The sequence below is a fragment of the Polyodon spathula genome, chromosome 8 (genome assembly GCF_017654505.1).
Source record: "Polyodon spathula isolate WHYD16114869_AA chromosome 8, ASM1765450v1, whole genome shotgun sequence".
Lineage (NCBI taxonomy): Eukaryota > Metazoa > Chordata > Actinopteri > Acipenseriformes > Polyodontidae > Polyodon > Polyodon spathula.
In genome coordinates, this window is record NC_054541.1 from 34,464,649 (window position 1) to 34,488,350 (window position 23,702).

Genomic DNA, 23,702 nt, shown 5'->3' on the forward strand with positions numbered 1-23,702 from the left:
CTGTAGACATAATAAATAGAACAGTACATGTTTATGGAAACTTTGTAGATGAGGAAAGTTTTAAATATGAAGGAACAGACGCTTCAGTTCCATGTAACAATGAACCTATTAATCTTTTATGTAAAAATAATCATTTTGAATTAATTACACTTAAGTAATGATGATGGATACATATCAAAACATAAAATAAAAAATTGGCAGCAAATGACCAGACTCAAATACATACACACAAAAAGAAAAAATATGCAGGACAGGGGTATAGAAGTAGCATCAAATAATATAATTAATGATGATGAGGTACCTAAAAATCAAGTTTACAAAAACAAGAAATGCAAAAATAAAGATAATGGTTATCTGATAAAATATTAATAGCCTCACAAAGCATTACTAGGGAAGGGACTGAAATTTGTTCCAGCAAAAATACATAAATAAGGATAAGTTAATAATAGAGTTAAGAGAACAGGAAAGACGAATGAGGCTAGCAGAATAATTTTATGAGGAAACACAGATTCTGAACAGGTAAGTGAACATGCAATAAAAATCAAAAGAAAGCAGTATTGGACTCCTCCAGATGGAAGTTAAATGGTTAGACATGAACATAGAAGTAGTCAGGAATGAAATAACATGTTTAAAAAGTAGAGGTAAACTTCACTAAAAATGATGAAGCTGCTCTAAAAGAACAAATAGAGGATGATGATATCATTAAGGTCAGCAGATAAAGGTTCTCAGGTGGTAGTAATGAACAAAGTTGATTATATGAAAGCAGTAGGGACGGAATTGCAAAATAAATACATATGAAGAAGTACAAACTAAAAACATTAATATCATAAAATAAGTGAGAATTTTAGCAGATATATTTTATAAAAATGGATTTATATCAAAAGAATTACAAAATGACACGCTCCCTCAAAATTCAAGAACAGTTTTGGTTAGAGGCTACCCAAAAATGCACAAAGATAAACACCCAATGTGAATGATTGTTAGCACAACTGATAACCTGACATACGTTATTGCAGAAATAGCCGAGAGGCAACTCGAGCCACATGTTGAAAGTTTACCTAGCTATGATAAAAATACAACACAGTTTCTGAATAGGATTAACAGATTAAAAAATAAACTTCCAGAGAATACTATTTGATTTTGAATGGTTGTAAAATCCCTGTACCCCAGTGTTCCTACGAATGAAACTTGAGGCATGTAAAGAGGCACTGGATAACAGAAACGAACACAATACCTACAGAAGACACAGTCAATAGGAAACAGTTATTTTACATTTGGAAATAAAGGTTTCAAGCAGAATGATAGTACAACAATGGGCTCAAAGTTAGGCGTGTATTTTGCAAGCACATACATGGGCAAATGGGGGCAAAACGTGGACAAAATCAGAAACTGAATTCTTAGATACCTTGGTTAAACTTGATCAAAGATTTATTAAAACAGATCAAAACCTACTGATATGCATCAGTACCTACATATGTCATCTTCACATCCTATCCATACAAAAAGAGTCATTGCTAAAGGGCTGGGTATAAGGATAAAAAGAACCTGCTCTGATGAAAATGACTAAAAAACATAAAAAGGAATTAAAAATACATCTTTTAAAAAAAAGGATATAAAGAACAGATTATTGAGAAAGAATTGTAAAAGGTTGACAAAATAGAAATGAACTACCTGAATATAACAATAAAAAAAGGTTAAAATACTACCATTAATAAAAGAAAATAAATGGATAAATAAACTCAGTACCAATTGAGTGTCAACTTTTCACAATTCTTTCTCAATAATCTGCATGATTCCTGAAGGTTTAACTAGAAAGAAATAGTACTGAATTACATCAACTACAGTATGTGGTGAATGACATCACAATCACATTAATAGATTTAAACAGAAATAAATTAGTGTAATTGCCATGACATCCAAACCCTATAAGTACCTCCACTTTGTTTTCAAACACACTTTCCCTTGACAAAGGTATGTAAACATACCAAAACACTGGGAAGTTGGCTCTTTTGAGCAAAAACATTATATATAATTAAGAATTATATAGGTAGTACCTTTACATTTTGATTTACATGCCTTAATTCCCCCCCCTCTCAACAGCTGGTCTAAACAGATGTTAACCAAAAAAAAAAAAAAACACCACCACACAGAGGGATAGGTGGCAGAGACGCATCATCTAGACATGTGGCCACAGGGAGTTCTGCCAACGTTTCACTTTTTTTCCCCCCTTTTGCAGAGGATTACCTGAACCACTGTTTCTGAAAGAGACTATATATGCATGTATAAAATGAATAACAAATCCTGATTGAGTGTAAGGAAATTAGAAAATATTTTCAGGTGACTGTACAGTATAAAGTATTTGTTATGAGATAAATTTCCACATAGTGCAGATGTAATTATATTTATATAGTACCGACTAATCTTAATGTTTATGCCTGACAGTCATTTGTTATGCCTTGTGAAACAACGATTGTGTATCTCTATTGGTGGTCTGTAAATCTTCCCACAATTTAAAATGCAATCCAGTTTGATCGGTAATCATGCAAACCTTAAAAGAATGAAAAGCAGTTCAGTCCGTAACATGCCACAACTGCAGTTTCCTATTTACTCCTGTTAAAATAAGTGATTGCTCATTCTACAGCAGTCTTGATTTGCTAATCCCTTTGCAGCTGCCATCGGCTATGTTCTATTTCCCTAGTGTCTTTGGATAGCCACCATCGGCTATGTTTGATTCCATGCTATGCCTCTCTTAGCCGTGTACCTATAGCATATCCATTCTCAAACTGCACCACACTTCACATACAGACAGCCAAGCCCTGTGAGAACCAGCCAGACTTGTCTGTTTACTTACACAGATTGACTGAGAAGTTGTTTGCTTTGATTATGTCCATCACTATAAAAGTCAGAGGTGTCCGTCTGCAATTTTTTTGACCTGACAAATCAAAGTTTCGATTTACATTTTACATTTCAAAAGGACAGCGAAAAACAGTGAACACATGCAAGTAATTACTTTTGTGATATTCTAAACTTTAGAAATAGGTTTATTTGGAAGCATATGCTTGTATAAACATCCATGTAATCTCTGCATTAGCTCTATTCATATTATATCCAAATATTATTGTACATCTCATAATTAATGTGATCTGTTAAAACTGGTTCCCAACCTTTTTGGGTGTGCGGACCCCTTCTGAACCTCCATACATTTTACAGACCAACATCTACTACCATCATAGTGTCACACAGCCGCTACACAAGGAAATTCTATTCATTCATTTAGCTTTCCACTATAGTGCAGCAAGTGATAACTATACCATACAGGAAATAGATTAACTTATCTAATGAGATGGCTGGTGCTGTTTCAGCAATGACACAGCCTGAATGTCTGGTTGCAGTGATGACAATTTTAGCCTTAAAACTGGTTCCACATCCAGCCTACTCCGGTACTGTGATTTCACCCCAACAAGCACGGAAAATCCACTTTCACAAGAGTATGTGGTGGCAAAAGGCATCAGATATTAGGCTTAGCTATCATTTACAGCATACTGTCTTTATTCTTTGTACTTCTAGTTCTGTATTATGGACAGACATATAATGTAACAATCCAATTATTTATGCATCTAAAGGTGTGACACCATTTTTTATACACCTGCTGTTTTTATTTATTTATTCTTTTAGAGCTCTAATATAATAACTGGCATGGTGTTTGCAAACATGAGGATGTGCTACTGAATTCACATTGCTGGGCAGAAGTATGACCAACCAACCCGTTACTGAATATTCTACTGTATATTCTGTAGAACCAGCAGTGGTCCCGAGATATCTGGAGACTGAGATAATGAGGGGTTATGCCACAGTTACACATCATAACAAGCAGAGTGCAATAAAAACACAAACTGGGTGAAATGCAGACAGAGCCTTGTCATTGCTATATGGATATATGCAAAAACATGTTTATAGTTTGATGTTTATGCAATGTTTGTAGTGTTATGCAACCTGTTGACATTTTCATTGTAGTGGTTTACTATTTTGCGAAGTTGGTTATGTTGAATATTATTAACTGTTCTGTAGGTCAAAGAAATATCTATCTATCCATCTACCTAAGCTAATATAATTTAGATAAAACACGTTCTACTGTTGAAAGAGGACCTCTGAAAAGGTAGGGAAAAAAAAAAGTTTTTCATTTTTTCTGGTGTATTTTGTGAAATTATACGTTATATAAATACAAAAATGTAGGTGTTTGTTTTGGCAACTCTCAAGGATTAAACAGCAAGCACTTCACAAGTCCAATTCAGATAAAATTACCAGAAGAGGATTGTGTGAATCCTTTATTAACACAACCTCACTTCCCACTTTGGTTAACACCAAAAATTTTTGGTTGAAAGGGTATCAAAAATGTAAATTAAAAAGGGAACACTTTCACATTTGTTTTCATCAAACCAAAAATTAAATTTAGCAAGACCGCCTGGAAATCTTACTTTCAGGAACATCACTACACCCCCCCCCCCCCCCCCCCCAAAAAAAAAAAAAAAAGAAAAACCCAATATAGATTATTAATATTTTTCTAAAATATTCTGAATATAAAGGGTATTCAGTACAGTATGTCCTTTGGGCTACCTATCCTGCCAATTCCTCACCAAAGCACACCCTACTGTTGTTATTTGAAGTAATCTGCTAAAGATTATTCTCTCACAAAATGTAAATTTAATTTCTGCTTTGTCCACTAAAAAAACGCAAAGGTCTGAAACAAGATGGAACAGCGTTCGACCTGATGTGCAGAGCCAAGCACACAGACTTTAGACCCAAAAGAGGGTTATTCCCTACATCTCCGAAATACTTTTTTTTCTTTCAAGTCACAAGACTCCCATTTCCCTATTTTTGTGTTGATAAGAGGTTGGCACCCGGCATTCTTTGATAAGATTGCTGCATCACACCTTCCACTATAAAATGTTAGTGTACAATTACTAAAACAAACAAAATCATATATATATATATATATATATATATATATATATATATATATATATATATATATATATATATATATATATATATATATATATTTCTAGAAATTTACAGTTTCAAAAGTTGTATCTATTGTTGCCATAGAAGGAAAACAAAGAAATAAAAGCCAAAGAAAATCGAAAAAGCACTTAACGAAGGCATTTCACATTAATTGCTTTGCTTTTAGTCAAGCTGTAAAACTGACCAGCATGCATTTGAACTGTGCTTTCTTGTAATAGCACACTATATTTTAGTTCCGCTTGCAATCCCTACCTCTCTTTCCAGAAGCTGCCCTCTGTCTTGATGGTGACACTAGTTCCCTGACAATCTGGAAGACTTGCGTCATTGCTGGTTCCCAGGACAGCTGGGTCCAGCTGCTGTGCTTGAATTCCAACAGGTTTCATCCCTCCACCGACTACTTTCTGCCAACAGCAACACCTTTGAGCTACATGCAGAGCACACAGCTGCGCCTGAGCAGCACTAGCTATGATACTGTAGTCTCTACAATTTCTCTTCATTTAAACATCAACATTTTGCAGCAGTCAACCACAATAATTGGAACAGATTGCAAACAATGCATTTCTTTTGGATCCAGCACATAGGTTAATGATAATAATATAGTAAAAGCAAAACTGGCAGATCTAGCTGAATTATCAATCATTAAATATGTAGGCTACTTATTCCTTGATGAAGTTGTTTCTATAGTATCATGTCCACAAGCAAAAAACAGTAAGACAGAGGTGTAAAGACACTATGCAGGCATTCTTTTTTTTTTTTTGTTTAAAGCTATATGAACAGGCAGTTACACAAAGAGGCATATGGCACATACCTTTAGTACTGAGAAGCAGGACACTTATTGCGATAGAATTGTTTTCAAAGAGCAGTCTTCAAGAAGACACATCTTCAACTTCAGTAAGCATATCCTACAGTACTTGACCGACAAAGTAAAATCCCTTCCCCCTTTTATTCATGCTTCCTCTGATTTTCCAGTACATGATCTGAATTCTTGTTCCTAACATCAAGTGCAAGAAATCCAGAGAACAGCTTACAACCTACTACATATGAGCACTGTGAGTTAAGCACGGCATCTGCTTAAATGATGATGCACAACATCTACTATTGTTAGCTACAGGTAATGTCTCTGTCATCAACATCAGTTTTAAACGTGATACAGTGCTGTGGGAAAATGGCATATCTCTGCAAGTAAAATGAAAATATGCATGTTAAACTGGAAACCTAACTCTTCCCTTCCTAAAGATCAAAAATCATCTTCATCTGCTGCGTAAGGGAATAGAGTATATTTATTTTTATTGAAGAATAAGGTTTTCCTGCATTATCATCTTAACATGCCAGTAATTTAACTTTACTGCATATGTAACATTTCAATTTCCTCTTTGATGCCAGAATATTGATATTATAAGGACATTAAGAGAGGCGGGTACAATATAATGTCTTTGCCACCTTAAAAGGCTACTTAATACCAACCTCAGTCTGTTTCATTTAATGAAATTCTTTACAATTCTTTACAATTAAATGCCCAATTTGCTAAAACTGCTAATATTTGCTCTACGAGCTACAAAGACATATGCATAAACATTTACAGGTCTATAAGAAATATTCCGTTTAATTATTTACTTAAGTTTAATCCTACTATTTACCAGCATGTGACCGTTCTTGCCTTATGAACAAATAAACAGGTACTTGGTAAATTCATGCTGTTGACTCAATAATACACTGGCACAGGAGGACGGAATTCTGGCTGGGATCGAAAATTAGCCTAGATGTGAGGGTGGATTTTAACCCTTTCCCTCAACTGGCTTTTGCCATCAGCTTGGTCCTTTTGTTGCAGGATCGATCCATAATGGCTTGCTCAAGCTAAACAGACAACCTACATTAATTTCATCTAAGAAATTTAAAAACAAAACTAGGAATTATCAAGTTTCTACTTCACGCTACACGAAAACATATTCTCTGTTTAATGAATTAATTCTTTTTTCAAGGCGAAACCCAATGAGATTGACAGGAGTGCAGATTCTGTAGAACAAGGACATCAATCACATTAAATTTTTCCAAGCACCTATCTAAAGATTGATGAAGATTATAACCAGACACTGCAGCAGCATGTGGCCTTGGAACTATTTTGCTGCTTTGCAGTGGACTGTGAAAGCCTTCATGTTCACTGGCTTGATGCCCTTCTGTGGGGTGTGCATTTTATACAGGCCTTGGGCAAATGTTATGCTGCCCATTATAATGGGACAATGAAATTCTTTCACAATAAAAATACATCTTTAAAACAGCGGCATTTGACTGCTTACTTTTCTTTTATTAAGCTCAGTTTAGCATTGTGATGTTCTAGTATGCACGCCGGTCATTCTCTCATTGGATTTGAGCGACTGCATGAATGTCCAAGTTTCCACTAATTTTAGATTTGCATGTTATGGTTTCCCCAAATCAATGGGCTCTTAAAACATAACAAAGTCACACCAAAAAATCCATCCATTTCCACCGCTACCCTTTCTCTGTGCAGTTACACATAACATTTCAGTAAGTTGATTTTATTTGCATCTCTTTTTCAAATAATTGACAATTTTCAATTTTCTGAAAGGGGACTTATTAATTATTTTAGTAAAAAGACTAGACTGGCATCATTAATTCTGAAAGCTGAACACTGTGAAGTGCATTAGCTATTTCAGGATTCATGGTGATAATTAATGCACATTTCCTGTTTAATACATAGAGAATTAGCTGTGTGTGTTCTGTGCTTCCTTTGTTTCTTCTAGCTTTTATAATCATCAGCTTGACTAGTCAACCATTGATAAACAAAAAGAAATTCACAGATAACTAAACTATATTTATTGAGAATCTATCTATCGAGAGAGAGACAAGAGAGATTAGGATTATACAACCATTTATTTAAATAACTTACCATATGCAGTTAATGCATTATGGGAGCTGCAGTTTTATTCATAATTACACCACAGTATATTCAGACATGACCAGAACTGGAACTTATTGCTTGATCGAACTGAACACCAATTATGACAAAAATCAACCAGAGATTCAGAGTTGGCAGATGTTCATTGTCTTCACCAATAAAACTCTGGACCCTGAAACAATACAAAGTCTGGTCTAGTTAGGACGTGGACCTCCATAGGTACTGTAGAATGTGGTGTTGGCAGGTCAGTAGGGGCACTCTTCCTATGAGCCAGAGCTCAAACAATTCCTTAGTACTTGCAGTATACCCCAAAGCAAACAAGAAGCATAGTCTGGAGAAAATCAAGACAAGGCAATCATTGTGTTAATCATTTGGCAGTAGAACAAACAGAGACAGCCACAGTCAGTGAATAAGGAACCACATTTTAAATGATCAAACTGTTTTACCTTATTGGAATAAAAGAGTATTACACGAGCAAAAAAACCCTTATATCAGCAAAACTTTAATGTCACTCTCATGCTTTCTGGCAAACTCCAGACGTGCTTTTCTGGGCAGTGCCTGGGTTGTGTGATGCAGCTTCCACTTCCTGATTATTGATCCAACTGTGCTCACTGGGATATCCAAACACTTGGATATTATTTTGTACCCTTTCCTTAATCTATGCATTTGTATTACTTTATCTCTAACTTCGGTAGAATGCTCTTTGGTCTTCATTTTCCTTCAGATTCACAGCCTTACCAATGATCCTTCAACAGTGGGGTTTTTATCCAGAAAATGTGACAGCAACTTTAATGGTTCACAGGTGGAGGCCAATGGTAAGGTAATTGTGTCCTCGTTAGGGCAATTTCTTTCATCGGTGCAAACTGGGAGCTTCCATAGCACAGGGGTTGAATACTTATGCAAGCAAGATATTTCAGTTTTTTATTTTTCTTAAAAATATTTCCTAACATAAAACCAATGTCACCTTACAATAATTGATTTTGAGTTTAAGTGTTTTAAAAATAAAATATCAAACAGAACGAAATTTCAATGTACCATTTGTAATTCGGTAATATGAGAGAATTGGTCAGGGGTCTAAATACTTTTGCAAGGTTCTGTGTATATTATATCTATCTATCTATCTATCTATCTATCTATCTATCTATACACACACACACACACACATATATACATATGTATATGTATATAAATGAATCCCAGGTTTGTTCACATCCAGAGCTGTCACGTAAAAGACACAGCTGTACAGCCAGACCACACCACCTCCCACATTCCATTGAAATACATACTTCCATGTGGGCTGAGAAGGAACTGGGGGTGGCGCTTGTATACTAAAATAATGCTATTGTAGGCTATACAAAAACAAAAAAAAATACTGTGGTTCTAGGTGGAAGTGCTTATAAAAGTGTTATTTTTGCAAATCTGCTGCCAGGATATCTAATACATATATTTACAAAAACTAACACCTGAAGTGCCCTCTAACAACAGTCTCTGTTTCAATAACAAAAATAAAAAAAAAAAAAAAAAGATACCCGAATCTCACCCTCACTATGGGAAACTCGACTTTTACATGAGGTCGACTTTTACTCGAGCGAATACGGTATAAAGTACTTCAGAAATGATATAAACCTTTTTTTATTTTTTTTAAAACATTATTATTATTTTATTTATTTATTAAACATTAAGTATTTGTTTTATTATCATGTATTCTGCTTAGAGAGTATTAGAAAATTATTCTATGACCCGTGTGTAATACTTCCTGAAAGTTTTATTGAGACATTGATGTTTGGGCAAATCACACCATATCTGTTTTCACCTGTGATTGGAATGACATGATACACATTAATTCTCAGGGTCTTTATAAAATAGTTCATTCATTCCCTTATTATCAGTAATAAGGGAAAAAATGTACCTCACAAATTTAGTTCATGAAATAGTATCTGCTTATATCCCCTTGTATCCTGACATTTATAAATGTTGTAAAAACATATATTAGGACACAAGAAAATAATGTTGTAACTGTCAAATACATCAGATTTACAGTGTTTAAGTTTTTCTTCTCTTAGTTGTAAACAAGTTCTTGTGTCATGTTTTGTTTCTCTGTGCTGTTGAAAATGTCTCCGCCCTTAAAACAAAACAAAAAAAATAAGCAAGCAGACAGTGAAATTACATTCCTCCCCTATTCAATGACATGCGTTAACAAACTGTACAGCAAATTATGGTGGCCCACAGAAATGAAGTGTGTTTATTGTGTTTACCCTATCAAGGGCCCAGAAGGACACTTCAGTATGATTGTGTTTGCACGATCACAAGCTGTTTGTTGTGTTGCTTAAAACTGCGTAACCGAATTTTGGGAGTTGTTTACGGACAACCTGGAGTTTACTCATGGATCACAGGTTGGGAACCAGTGCTTCAGAAGAATACAGAATGCAATGCAGGAAGGTCTTAGTATAATATTACAGAAAATTTAGGACAACTAAAAAAGGAAGGAAAGCTGAGATACTGTTTGACAGTAGTATACAATACCGGAACTTAATACATGTTTGCCATTTGCCAGTGCAGTACTTAAAATCACCATCAATATGAAGTTAACAAAAATGACCTGGGTTCAAGTCCAGCAATTACTTTAAATAATGCACACTTTGAAAAATCATTGATGTGCAAGAAAACCAGCGCGGTGCGAGGCAGTTCTGAGGAGTCACTGTGCCTGCTAAGTGTTCATAGCAACACTATCTGCTAAAGAACAGAAATAAATAATTTTCTTTTTAGTCATTATGGAAACGTGCAATACTGGAAGTCAAGGCACTACCAAAACAAAAGTAGTAATGTGATTTGACTGTCAAATTGTAAAAGGAAATCCACAGGCCAGGGCTAAAAACCTGGGACCTCGTTATAAATATCAAAAAGGTATGTGTTTTTTGTCCTTTTACTAATGATTCAGTTCACATTTTGGTCTTGTACAGTAACCATTTTGTCTTCGCCGCACCCAAGTCAACGCAGGGGTGGTAGCGGTGAACTGAGCCCAAAAATAACTGGACACGACTAAATTGGGGAGAAAATAATAAAAACAACAATTGGCGATGACTACATTTATAAAAAAAAAAAAATAAAAAAAAAAGTGTCAAACTGTTTTTTTACAATTTTTGTAATATAAAAATACATGCGGTTTTTGGCATATAAACAACATACTGAATATTTCCTGACGTTCAATAATTTTACATTATGAACAGAAAATCATGCAAATGTTAGAATTCAATAAAACCACAAATAGCAAATCAACAACAAAAAAAGTTTACAGAAAAAACATACTGGTGATGGTGATAACAGTAAACATAAAAATGATGAGGTGATGAAATAAATGTGGCCATCACTGTGTAAGCAAACAAACAAACAAATACAATTAATCCTCCTCTTGACCTTGTCCTTTAAACTTAAAAATACGTTGTGATAGACGTGTTTCCTGTGTTTTTGAAGTCTCAGCAAAACTGACATGTAGAGATACCTTTTTTTGTTCCTAGTGCCTAGCCTTATTCAACGACAAGGCTCAGAAAGGCTTATTTGATTGCCCCATGGCTTATTACTGTCACGAGACATCCCGGAACAGAGATTGCATCATCGGTACTGAGGCACCTACATTAGAGCAGTTTGGCATGGGTTTATAGAATAAACCACTAATGTAGGTGTACAGCAGAGAAAAGGCAACGAGACAAACTTGTTTCTTTGTTAGCGGAAAGTAACTAATATTATTACTCAGATTAAAAATCTAACGTGCTATATTACCTCGTCATTGACAAATGCAATATTATTACTGTAATGCATTACTTAAGTATCGCGTTACCCCAACTCTGGTTAGCTTTGTTCCCAATATCCAGTTTGTATTGTAAAGCATACAATCTAGAATTATTATGTAGGACTTTCTTCCCAGATCCAGCTTCCTGCCCATTCTGTTCTTGATGCAGATCTAAACTAATTTAAAATTGGGGGATGAAAATGACACCAATGCAAACTCGATGATATTATTGAATAAAGCATACAGTAAGGTTATCATTATTTTATATTGATCTCAACATAAAACTTTCTTTTAAAGTGTTACTCACCAACTGAAAGCCAGCTTTGTTTGTTCCAGAACAGAACTGGATACAAATGTGAATGACCCTGCTCTATTATAGTGGATCATCTATTTCAAACACTATGCCATTGTAAAGAACATAATATTACCTTCAATATAAAATGAAAATGTGACACTGCAGTATACTTTGAATATGGGCAAGAAAACTGAAATCAGGAGAGCATTGTAAGCTGCAACCTCACTGGCTTAAAAGAGTACATTAAAATGTATTGGAATGCGATTGCCCCTTAAATATATATTTTAAGTTTACCCATAGTGTTAACACTACAGTAAATTATCAAACATGAAACAGCATTGTAGGCCATTTCCAATTTTGGCAGGTAATTTCACAAACAAATGGATCATGTACTATTGAGAGGCGTACACCAAGACATACATCCACAATACTGTCTGTATAGAGCAGCACCTCATAAGAATCAATTACACTATACAAGTTCAGTACCTTACAGTGTCATCATTATTTCATGTAACAAATATCCATATAAAGTTTCCTCAAACTCATCCAAGCAGTTCTGCAGACATATTCATGATCCAAAACAACCGGTTCAAGATAAAAATGTGAATGTGTCATTACTTTATGATCAATTAGCACATCATTTTTAATGGGGCATTCCACTATGCATTTGTCCATATCCCTGGATCTGGTTAACCTCAATAAGCGGTTCTCTAGATAAAAATGTTGTGACATATAAACCTGAATTCTTGCAGCTCATCCTTCCATAGTTGCAGGCCATGCCACATAATGCTTGCGAATGCACAGGTGTGTTTTATACATTATTAAAACACAAAGTAGACCTGTAGAGGCATGTCCTGACTTTTATACAAAACTCCAACAAAGAACCATAACAACTGATTTGGGTGTGTACCTGAATACAAACTTTTTTTTTTTTTTTTTTTTTAGCAACGCTGACTTGTAATTGTTACTTCCCTCTTTTTAAACCTGGGAAAGATAGTCAGACCCCTGGGGTTGGAAGCACAATCACAGAAAGGGGCAGGGCACGAGCAGTGGAAACAGGAAAGGGCTGCTGCTTGGTAGTGCAGAGCAGACAATCAAAAGGAGTCAGCAATGTAACAATATTAAAACATAATGTATTGTATATGTAAAAAAGAAAATCAAGGTTACAAATGCAGGACTATTTTAAAAACATAAAAGAGAGGGTGAAAAATATAAGTAAAACAAAAGGTATCCAGATATCTATGGTTTCTAAGGAGGAATTAAATAACCTAACAACAATATCAATATGGCTATTCCCTGCAGTCTACAAACAATTAACCATATGCTTAAAATCGCTTGCCACCACATACCCTGCAGTCAACATCCAGCTACACACTGCAAATTCAATTTATTAACGAAAAAAAGTCTGTCAAATGTGCATCCTTGTTGAACAGCTATGGTATTGGACGACCTTCAGCAAATGAAGCAAAATAATCAAATCAGAATCAACTTCAGTGGCACTATAATCAGTTAGAAACATTATAGTGCAGTGCATCTCCCCTCTAAACAGAAATGCAATCCATAAAAATATATTTAGAAAATGTATTTATTTATTTCTTTTTTAATTACTAGGCTAATACGAAAGTATTTGTTAAAAGGATTAAAACAGAACATCGGCACCATACTAGGAAGAAACATCCTACTCCACATAGAATAAAATAACAGGGAACAGAACATTTCCAGTTCCCGCACATTAAATGTTTTAAATATTCCAAGTAACTACATTGTATGTGGTCAAATGAGGTGGTATGGTCAAAGACCCAAGCTTGCAGATTGCAATCTTTGGTTGAATGTGAACAGTGTTATTAAGGAGAACATAATATATTACCCTAAACAAACAAACTAACTTCATATACTGTACTTATAAACAAATAGGTGAATAATTCAATCCCTGTTAGGCTTTCAATTTTTTATTTAAGCTTCAGATGACAGAAAGACTGATATCAGTTCATCTATTATTTACTGATGGATTTAAGTGTCCGCATCAGCCCTATGCATGACTGGTGTTGGTTTGTTTGGTTAATCTGCATTATGACACTACTTGTTCCAGTTGCAAATGTTGGCTCATCTTTTATTATCTCATCTACACCTCCCACACACTAAATTTGCAAAACATTTTTTTAAATACTTTTCTACATCAACATAGATGCATTATAAATTGAGCACTATATTGTGTTTGTAACACAGTAGTGATTAGTAAAAAAAACTTTTGTTTTCCCTTAAACAAAACCTATTTATTGTATTAAAGAGGTACTGTCTGGTACAATACAGTAAGTGTATTAATAAGCCTTTCAAATTTTTTTTTTTTTTTTTTTTTAAATATGCCAAAATTAGAAGTTAGAAACACCACACTGACAAACTGATGAAGTTTCACAAGGAATTGTCTCCGACATCTGGAATCACAAATCCCCCCAGAACAATTTACACACAGATTTAAACACATAGGTGCAAGTTTCCGTAAATATGACACAGGATTCAATAGGAAATGGGAAACTCTGCAGCAAAGTAATTAATTCAAGTGGTGCAAAGATAACCTAGGTCTATATAGATGTAAAAAGGAACGATTCACTTTATAACTCAGTTCAGTACAATAAAAGAAAATATAACATTGGTAAAGAATTCAATTTTGCTGTGTCTATTTACACTAAATGTAAAAGGAAGCAATTTGAGGCTAAAAAAACAGTTATATCAAAGCCAGTAAAGTAAGAACTTTAGCTAATCAGACACTGATTTTTTTAATTTTATTTATTTGAAATAAAACCAAATAATACACTCATACAAAATTGTTTGTTTAATATTTCATAACAGCGCTACTGCATATTAATCTTGAACAGAATACTAGCAAAGGGCATGAGAGAAAATTTACTCACTCATTTTACTGTGTTTCTGTGCATGCAGTCCAGTTGGGGTTTCCAATGGGGTGGATATATACTTGGAAAGCTCATACAGGCACACATGACCTAGAGGATAAAACAGAAATACAAGGGTTTTCTCTCTCTCTCTCTCTCTCTCTCTCTCTCTCTCTCTCTCTCTATATATATATATATATATATATAATAAAGTCATTATGCAGTTTGAACTTGAACTCAAACCTGATTGGTTGAACGCAAGTGACGTCACAAACAGCGCAGATTGGTTGAGATTTGGCAACTGGCCTGTTGCGTTTACAATTTAAACGCAAGGTGATGCATTAGTAGCATTCTTATAAATCGTATGCCCAGTGTAAACCTGCCTTTAAGATTAAAGCCACACTGGATCCGATAACTCATCCAAATTTAACGTGCATTTAAACAGAACAAAAAAAAAAAAAAAAAAACGATCAAGCGCATTACCTTTTGCGCCTTACACACCCAGTCCGTAATTGTCGTATGACGGGTATGCGTCAGTTTTGGAATCAAAACAAGTTTGATTTGATCTGATTTGACGTGCTTTAAAATTACACTGATCAATGAAAAACGATTGGGAAGACACGTGGGTTTTTGCAGTACCCTGAACAAAATGGAACATCTAATTGTGCGTGTCGTTAAACAAAAATGACTTTAGGACAAATCCGACAAAGATTTATAAATATGGAAAGACATTGCCGTGGACTTGGGCATGCATGATATGTATTATAAAACATGAAAAAAAAAAAAAAAGATTTTGTGCAGTATAGGTTACTACAAGCATATACTTTATTTCAATTGTAGTCGAGGAAGTAAAGAAACAATGGCTTAACCTGGAGACACATCAGAGAAGGAAGCATGACAGGGCAACAGCGATCAGGACTTAACAGCCAGAAAAGCGGGGCAGTACATTAAACTTTAAATTAAAGTGATGGAAACCATTTTCGGTAGCTCACTGCTATCTTCTAACTTTAATATTTAATGTTTTTAAAATTAAATATTGGTCTTATGGTTCTTGATGCTATGACAAGGTGTTGTGTAATAGATGGTGTTTTTTATTTTATTTTTATGTGTTGCATAACAACATTATTGTAGTCTAGTAGAAATGTAACAATTAGCAAATGTTTTCCATCAGCGTTTGTAATCATTACGTTGATACTACATTTAACATTTGTTGTGTTCAAAGTTATGTAAGAATTAACAGAATTGTATTTATTAAAATACTGAAACTAGGTATACTTACTACAACGCCTACTGCACATCAGCGCTCTGAAGTACGATATTAACACATCTAGTGTGCAATGGATTGACTGACTTTTTTCAGATGACAGATTCTAATTGACAGAACGGAACCAGTGTGCAATGGCTTTAAGGATGTATACGTCTCTCTCCCTCCCACAGCCTTAACTTTTGTGTTTCTGTGTGTTTGTGATTTTTCTGAGCTAGCTGCATACTGTATGTCTTCAGTTCCTTTATTGGAAGGGCTGAACACAGCTTTCCGACCTGCTCAGTTCTGCTATAGAACAATTTATAGTAGTGAAAGTAGTGACAAACATTAGATCACATGGGAACAGTAAGTGAAGGTTGATGTTGTTTCCACTGTATGTTATCTATTTAACTTAAACATGCATGTTGGGACACTGATCAAGTATTATGATCTGGTGAAATACTGTAAGTAAGAGAAAAGCAAGACCACAACCAGCAGTAAAGTAGATGGCAGTAAAGTAGATGGCAACTACAATCCAAAAACAAATATATTTAACTCAGAATTACGGGCTCCGTATAATTACTGTTTACACCTGACAGGATTTAGATGTTGCAATGTAAAGCTGGAATGACATCACTGGTTACCTACTCAAGTTAAACAGCAAAGCCAGGGTATAGTTTTAATTATTCACCAATCACATTCACCACACCCTTATCAGAAACCAGCAAGAGCTGTTTACTTTTTATTTTTATTACAGCTTATGTCTGCTCCTTAAAAGGTGAGCATTAAACTCCAGAGGTAGTCAACACTATATCTAGCTTTAGGTTCACCTACATAGGTTCAACTAACAACAAATAACAACAACAACAACAATAATAATAATAATAATAATAATAATAATAATAAATAATAATAACAACAACAACAACAACAATCTTCAGTAGTAACATACCGAATAGCTTAATATTTAAGTCAACCAAATACCGGCTGTATTTCAGCTAAATAGAAATGTTTAAAAATGTATAGGCTATGTATCTGCATACCTTGCAGAAACACGGTTTTAATTAGATGTCCGTCAATAAATAAGTGCTACAGCGATTTGAAAAAACGGTGTGGACCGACTAAGCCGGTGCACCGTTCTTGACAGAAGTAAAACAAACCATATTGCTGGAGAACTGACAGGAATTCTTAAAATACACTAATTTGATAAGTTAGAAGCAACAACTCAACATAGTCGTAAAAATCAACCTGCCACGGGTTTTAACCAAGCAGCATATTATCGTCCATACATCATTGGCTTTGAACATACACAATGTTCTCACAAGCTGCTGTGATAACGAAAAGCAAAACATCAAAATTAATGCTAAGAACTGAATAAAACATTATCCAATGTTTGGTTACGAATCATAATTGTATATATTTAAAATAAATCTCATTAAAATATGTTAAACTAATAAATACAACAAAGCTCAACGTGCTCCCATTTGTAACAAATTTCACCGCAGACACTGAAACCCTAACACGTGAAATGAATGAATGGACGGTGTTTCCAATACGAACCTCGTACATCGGTTTCTGCAGTCAATCAGTCGACTCAACGGGCTGGTCAACAGTCTGTCAACAAGGCTGCGGCAGGAGGCAGTGCCGGGTTAGCCTTAGTAGGCCGCAATGAATTTAATTTCCAAAGTTTGGAACAAAATGAAAACACTCTCTAAAGTCACCAATATGTATTCAAATACTCGGAGATTTGAGTCAATCTTTCTAAAATGCATCTATGTGTAAAATCCACGTTTGCAACGTCTGCCACTATTAAAAAAACTCTACCGTAGTTGCAAATTAGCGATTTAATATACCGATAAATGCACATGAGAAAGTTTACAATGTTGCCACTTCATATATTTACAAAGGCTTAAACTTGTTATATAATTATTACCTTGTTTTTAAACATCTGAAGCCGCGTTGTTTACATTGCAGAGTTTGTTTTCTTGAATACATTTCTTGTGAAAACGATCATGACTCCTGACCAGGAAGTCGCTCGCTCACCCTCCTGGACTGCAGTTCTGAAACTCTTCACTATGGAAACCCGCCCCTGGCTTCTGCTCGGGATTGGTCCCACTCCAGGTATGCGCCACCACCAGGCCTTTTTCATGCCAGTCACGTTGAATCTGTTTATTTAGCAGACGCCTTTATAAAACCGGGTAATAGCAGCGCAAAGTTTTGGTGTGTGTGTGTGTGTGTGTGTGTGTGTGTGTGTGTGTGTGTGTGTATATATATATATATATATATATATATATATATATATATATATATATATATATATATATATATATGTCAGTCGAAGCTAAAAACAAAGTAGTATCGCTACTTAAGATGTGGGTTGAGGTTTGAGAAAAAACTCGTGAGCGTACGGTATGAAATCCACTGGTTCATACTGACCACACAAGTTGTTCGTCCTGTCAAAGTTTGGTTCATAGTCCGAAAAAGTTGAGCGTTTTGGGTTACGTAAGCATTCTGGTATCAGGGACGCCTTCTCTAAAAGGTACTTGAGACAGGTCAAACCTACCAGAATGCACTGGGTTGCGAGTTGAAAAGCCTGAACTATCCCCAACTATCCCGTTGAACACAGATCCATATTGTCACCTTAGCCATACTGCACTTTTATTTTAAGGTGTATGTCAGAATAATAACCTTACATTAGATTTATGGTCATATGTCATGAATTGCAAAAAATATATTATATAGCCTACTGTAGATGGTAGATATATACTGTAGATATATATATTTGTGTTCATGATTTCTATGTAAGGTTATTTTGACCAAGTACCAGTTGTATAGCAGTGATTGCATTAAAATACATTTCCCACATTGTATAACATAGGCTATCCTCCTCCACACCTTTTCAGTCTGTCAAGCCACTTGCCTTAGACTTCTGACATACTCTACAAGTTCAGTCGAAGAGCTAAAAGCCAAGGTTCTTCGGTATCTACTAATATTTTCAACAAAAGAATATTTGACAGTAATATACATATTTGTTGGCACTGTGGATTGTCAGAGATATTTACATTTCACGTCCAGGAAGGGAAGTAAAATGGGAGTATAGTTCCTAATCAAGCAATTTCCCACAAATATTCACAGTGATAACAAAACGATGGGTATAGTGACTACACTTCATTCAGAATGTTTTCCTCCAGTACAGGATTGCGCTGCCTTTAGTCCCAATGCTTATAATTCATCATTTTTTATAAACACCTTTACTACAGAGCTTTCTCTGGATCTCCAGAGATGCAAGTTTGTGAAATCTAATGGTTTCAGTATGCAGTTCAAACATGGAACTGGTAGTGCTGCACAGTAAGAACCAGATTCAAACAAGTTCCTAGTTTTTTAAACTCAACATGAACAAAAGCCATATATTTACATATTTCTATAGCCCCAAAAAGGTTAACATGAAGTTAGCAACATTGAAGGCATTGACTGTTTCATTTCTGCTGATAGAAATTCACCTCCTCTGTACTCAAACCTTTTCCACTTTTCTGTATCCTTGATAATAAATAATACATCTCTTTGTAAAAAATATAAGGTATAGCTTGAAGTAATTGCTGATAGCAGCATTATTCATGTACTCTTTGTATCTATTCAAGGTTACTCAATAAATGAATGTATTGTATATGTATTAGATATCTGATTCTAAATATGTAGTCCAAGGAATGTAAAAGGTGAAAGGAAAGGTGCAGAACCATCAACCACATTAATACACTCCACTGTTCTGTACAGACAAAGAAAATCTCTCTGCCATTGACGTCCATTAGGACTCTAAATCTGTATATTGTATGCTGCATAGGACACTGTCCACTTTTGAAGTACAGGGACGTATTTCTCCAGTCATAGCATAGGACAACAGTTTGTCATTGAATGACTGTTTTTGATAAATCATACTCACATCGGAAGCAAAGCATAATTGACTTTTTTTATACCATTAAAATCCAAGACCAAAGCTCTTGTGGTACTATAATTAGAGAATGTGTCAAGTTTTACTTGAAGACAACCATCTCCCATGCTAGTATAAAAACCTTGACTTGATTCCTACCCTTGGAAGTGTTATTTCTTTGTATAGCTATGGCCAAAAGTTTTGCATCACCTAGAATTTTAAGACTGAGATGTCTTTTTTCCTTTAAAACTGTATGAACATAATTTAAATATTTTTATTTAACATCATGTAATCAAAGAAACTACAAAATGATATTGCAAAAGGTCTACCGGAAGCCATAATAGTATATTTTGTGTTAGATTTCAAAATGTCACATTTTTAAATTTTTGTCAGTTTTTCGTTAAGTATATGGAAAACTATAAAGCAGTATGTAATTCAATATGTTAGCGTAACATTATGCAGTAGATTTCGTTCGACTCTATGAAGCAAAATGTGTTAATTGTATAGGGTGATGCAAAACTTTTGGCCAAAGATGTACAATCTTGTAGTTATAGTTTAATAATGAACTGTGGGGCTTGCATAATAATGAGCTTAAAGGATTTTTACATAATCAACCAACTTTGAGTAGGCACAGTGTTCTGCATTGTATATTCTATTGTGAATGCAACTTCATTTGGATAACAGAAATTGGGCATGTCGATTTAGTTCTCACAGCACTTGAAAGCTATTTACTCAAACACTTTATGGAAGGTCTTTGTAAAGTCTTTGTTTTGTATGATTCTGCTTGACATTGCTTTGGATTTCAACATACAGCAATGGCAAGTAGGTGTATTAGCTTGTGGGCCAGAGAACATCAAGAAACATGAAAACTATATCATCCTGCAGGGATACATTCTGTGCGAGAAACGGAAACAGGCAATTCTCATCCATGATTGTATTTAATCAGTTAAACAGACAAACACAAGATCGTATGTATCAGTTGCACATACCCCCAGAAGAGTTACACACTTCCACTGTAAGGTGAGATCATTGCTGGGGGATAATGAGCTCAGAGCTCATCTTCAAATGATCATTGTTTTAACTGATTTAGAAATAATGAGTGATCCTGGATAAGTTCAGTGGATAAAAACAATAATATCACAGTTACTCTCCTAATGTAACTATCATATCAATTTCTTTCACACATAGAACTGCCAACAAAATCTGACCTTATTTTTAGTGTCATTGGTGCAAGCACTGAGATGGCAGTAGAAACTTTTTTAGGTGAGGTAGGCTGTAGGAGCAGCCATTGTGTTTGTAGGGTGGATTTATTCATGTTTGGTGTAATCATATTTTAAGATATTTGTTTAGCACCAAGTCTTGAGTGATTATTTTTGTGAATGGTGGCTACCAAGGTATAATTCACTGCCACTGAAACACATGTGAAAACTATGGCACCAGTAAATGCCCTCCCCAACGACAGCAGGAAACTCATATATTGGTCCCAGTATTAAGTAACAGGCATGGACCATGAAAACTCACAACGAAAACAGAACAATTGATAAGGCCAGAACCAACTGAGGGAGCCAAATACATGGACAATATACTCCAGGCAGACTAGGAAAGGTTACTGTGGCTGCAGTGATGTTGACAAGAACCAAACCTGAGGGAGTTTATTAATCTGACCAAGACATTATAGTTTTAAATGTGTTATTCTGTGAAAAAAGCAATGTAAAGGTGATAAAAGGGATCTATAGCTTGTTTATTATATATAACATAATAATTCATTTCTATAGTTTGGGGTGTGTATAAAGTTATCTAAAAATTATTTCCAGAAAGTGTCTCGGGTCTTGGCATATTTTCTCAATATAAAAAAAAAAAAAACCCAAAAACTGACCTGCTCCTCTTTCAACCCACTAGATGGCAGCAAAGTCTGGTCTATTTTTAGGTACCGTACACTAATATTGTGTGCCATGGATTCAAGTTTTCAATCAAGTTGTCTGCTTGACTGTCTCTAATTAAACTTCCAATATTAAGGCCATAGCCTAATATGGAAACATCAAGGTAAAGGCAGATTAAACATTATTAATTCTCTGAACTCTTGAGTGATTTTATACAGAGGGAACATAATGATGCAGCACAGTGAACTATGTTATTGTCTTCTTAGTTTCTAGAAGAGATATTGAAACTAAGTTCTTATTGATTGAATATGATTTTAATTTAAACGGCAGTGGACCTCAGTTCAAGGTAGGATGAGCTTTTGTGGATAATGGCTGCGATCCATTAAAAGAAGATTAAGTCTAATTATGAAAATCGATTAGTTTATATATTAAAAAAAAATATTTCTAGTGAACCGTATAATAAACATGTTGTTTTAGAAGCCACATTTTTCACTTGCAGTGATGTATATAGATTATAAGTTTATAGAAATAATAATTGTACATTGAGGTACAACACACACACAAAACACACAACAAAACACACAAAACACACAAAAAACACACACAAAACACATTTGTAAATCTGTATGTCCTACAACAAAGGTGTTTACAGTATTTGTGCTTTTCTCTAGTCCTACAGAATGAAAGTTAAAGCATGACAGTATAGGAGTGCCTGATATTTAAAGCACATAGACTTTCTATAGAGCTGAGTTGCGTGGTATAATATCTGTAAATCATTTTGCAAGGCGTAGGGTTCAAGCCTCAGCCCAGTCATCTACTTTTGCATAGTTTTTTTTCTTTCTTTTTTTTTTTTTTTTTTAATGTATCTGGAACAAAAACATTACAACATGGGTAAAATAAGACTGCAAGGGTATTATGGAGTTTAAAGCCACAATTTTCCACTTTGTGTAAAATTTTATATACAAATGTTTATGTAAATACTACATCATCTATAAAACAAACCCATTTTCTACAAAACACTGCCAACAGTTCAATCTGTTTGCAGTCCCCAGGCATGATTTAAGCTTCCTTTACTTTTTTTTTTGTCACTCAAGAAACTATATAAATGTGGTTTCCAAATGGTGCATTGTTATTTAAAAAAAAAAAAAAAAAGAAAAGAAAAACTACTACTTTGAAATGCATGCATGCCAACAGCCCCTATATGGTCGGGACATTTCCTAGCAAATGTCCCGGGTCCCGATGCATTTGAAGGAAGTGACATTACATATAAAACATAAATAAAATTAAAAAAAATAATAATAATCATTTATTTTGCACAGTGGAGATAGTGAATACCACATGCTGTGCCCCAAGCTGATCACTAACTTACCGGTATACAACGGTAAGCACACTTCATTGTGTCTGTGTTTACTGTCATGCTGGTCATCTGGTGTTGAGTTGGGGGGATACGTCAATTATTATATTATAGAGTGTTTTTTGCGTGTGACCGCTCCCAGTGTATGGGAGAGGTCATCACAGGCACCGTCCCGCAGTTGAATGGTTCCGTAGTTATCCTGCGGAGAGGACGCACTCCTAGATGTAAACAAAGCATCCCCTCTGTGTAGCAATAGCGGTGCAGTCGCCTCGAGCTGCGGCGCAGACACTTTTTGTGTTCTTCAACACAGAGAACTGCAGCCTGAAACATTAAATGCCTTCTTATAAATCAAAACATATGCACTGTACTGTATATTATTAATTTTGACAGATCA

The 23,702-nt window shown here is 34.9% G+C and overlaps 1 protein-coding gene across 1 annotated transcript in view; it reads right to left on the minus strand.

The window, feature by feature from the left end:
• The window catches only part of LOC121319851 (USP6 N-terminal-like protein), a 41,822-nt gene extending 23,597 nt beyond the window's left edge, over positions 1–18,225 (minus strand). The window contains exons 1-2 of the mRNA XM_041257722.1: positions 18,083–18,225; positions 14,928–15,017 (exon numbers count right to left, since the gene is read on the minus strand). Of these exons, the coding sequence (XP_041113656.1) occupies positions 14,928–14,931 (4 nt within the window). The 5' untranslated portion in view covers positions 14,932–15,017; positions 18,083–18,225. The remainder of the gene's footprint in view (positions 1–14,927; positions 15,018–18,082) is intronic.
• Positions 18,226–23,702: the final 5,477 nt, after the last annotated feature.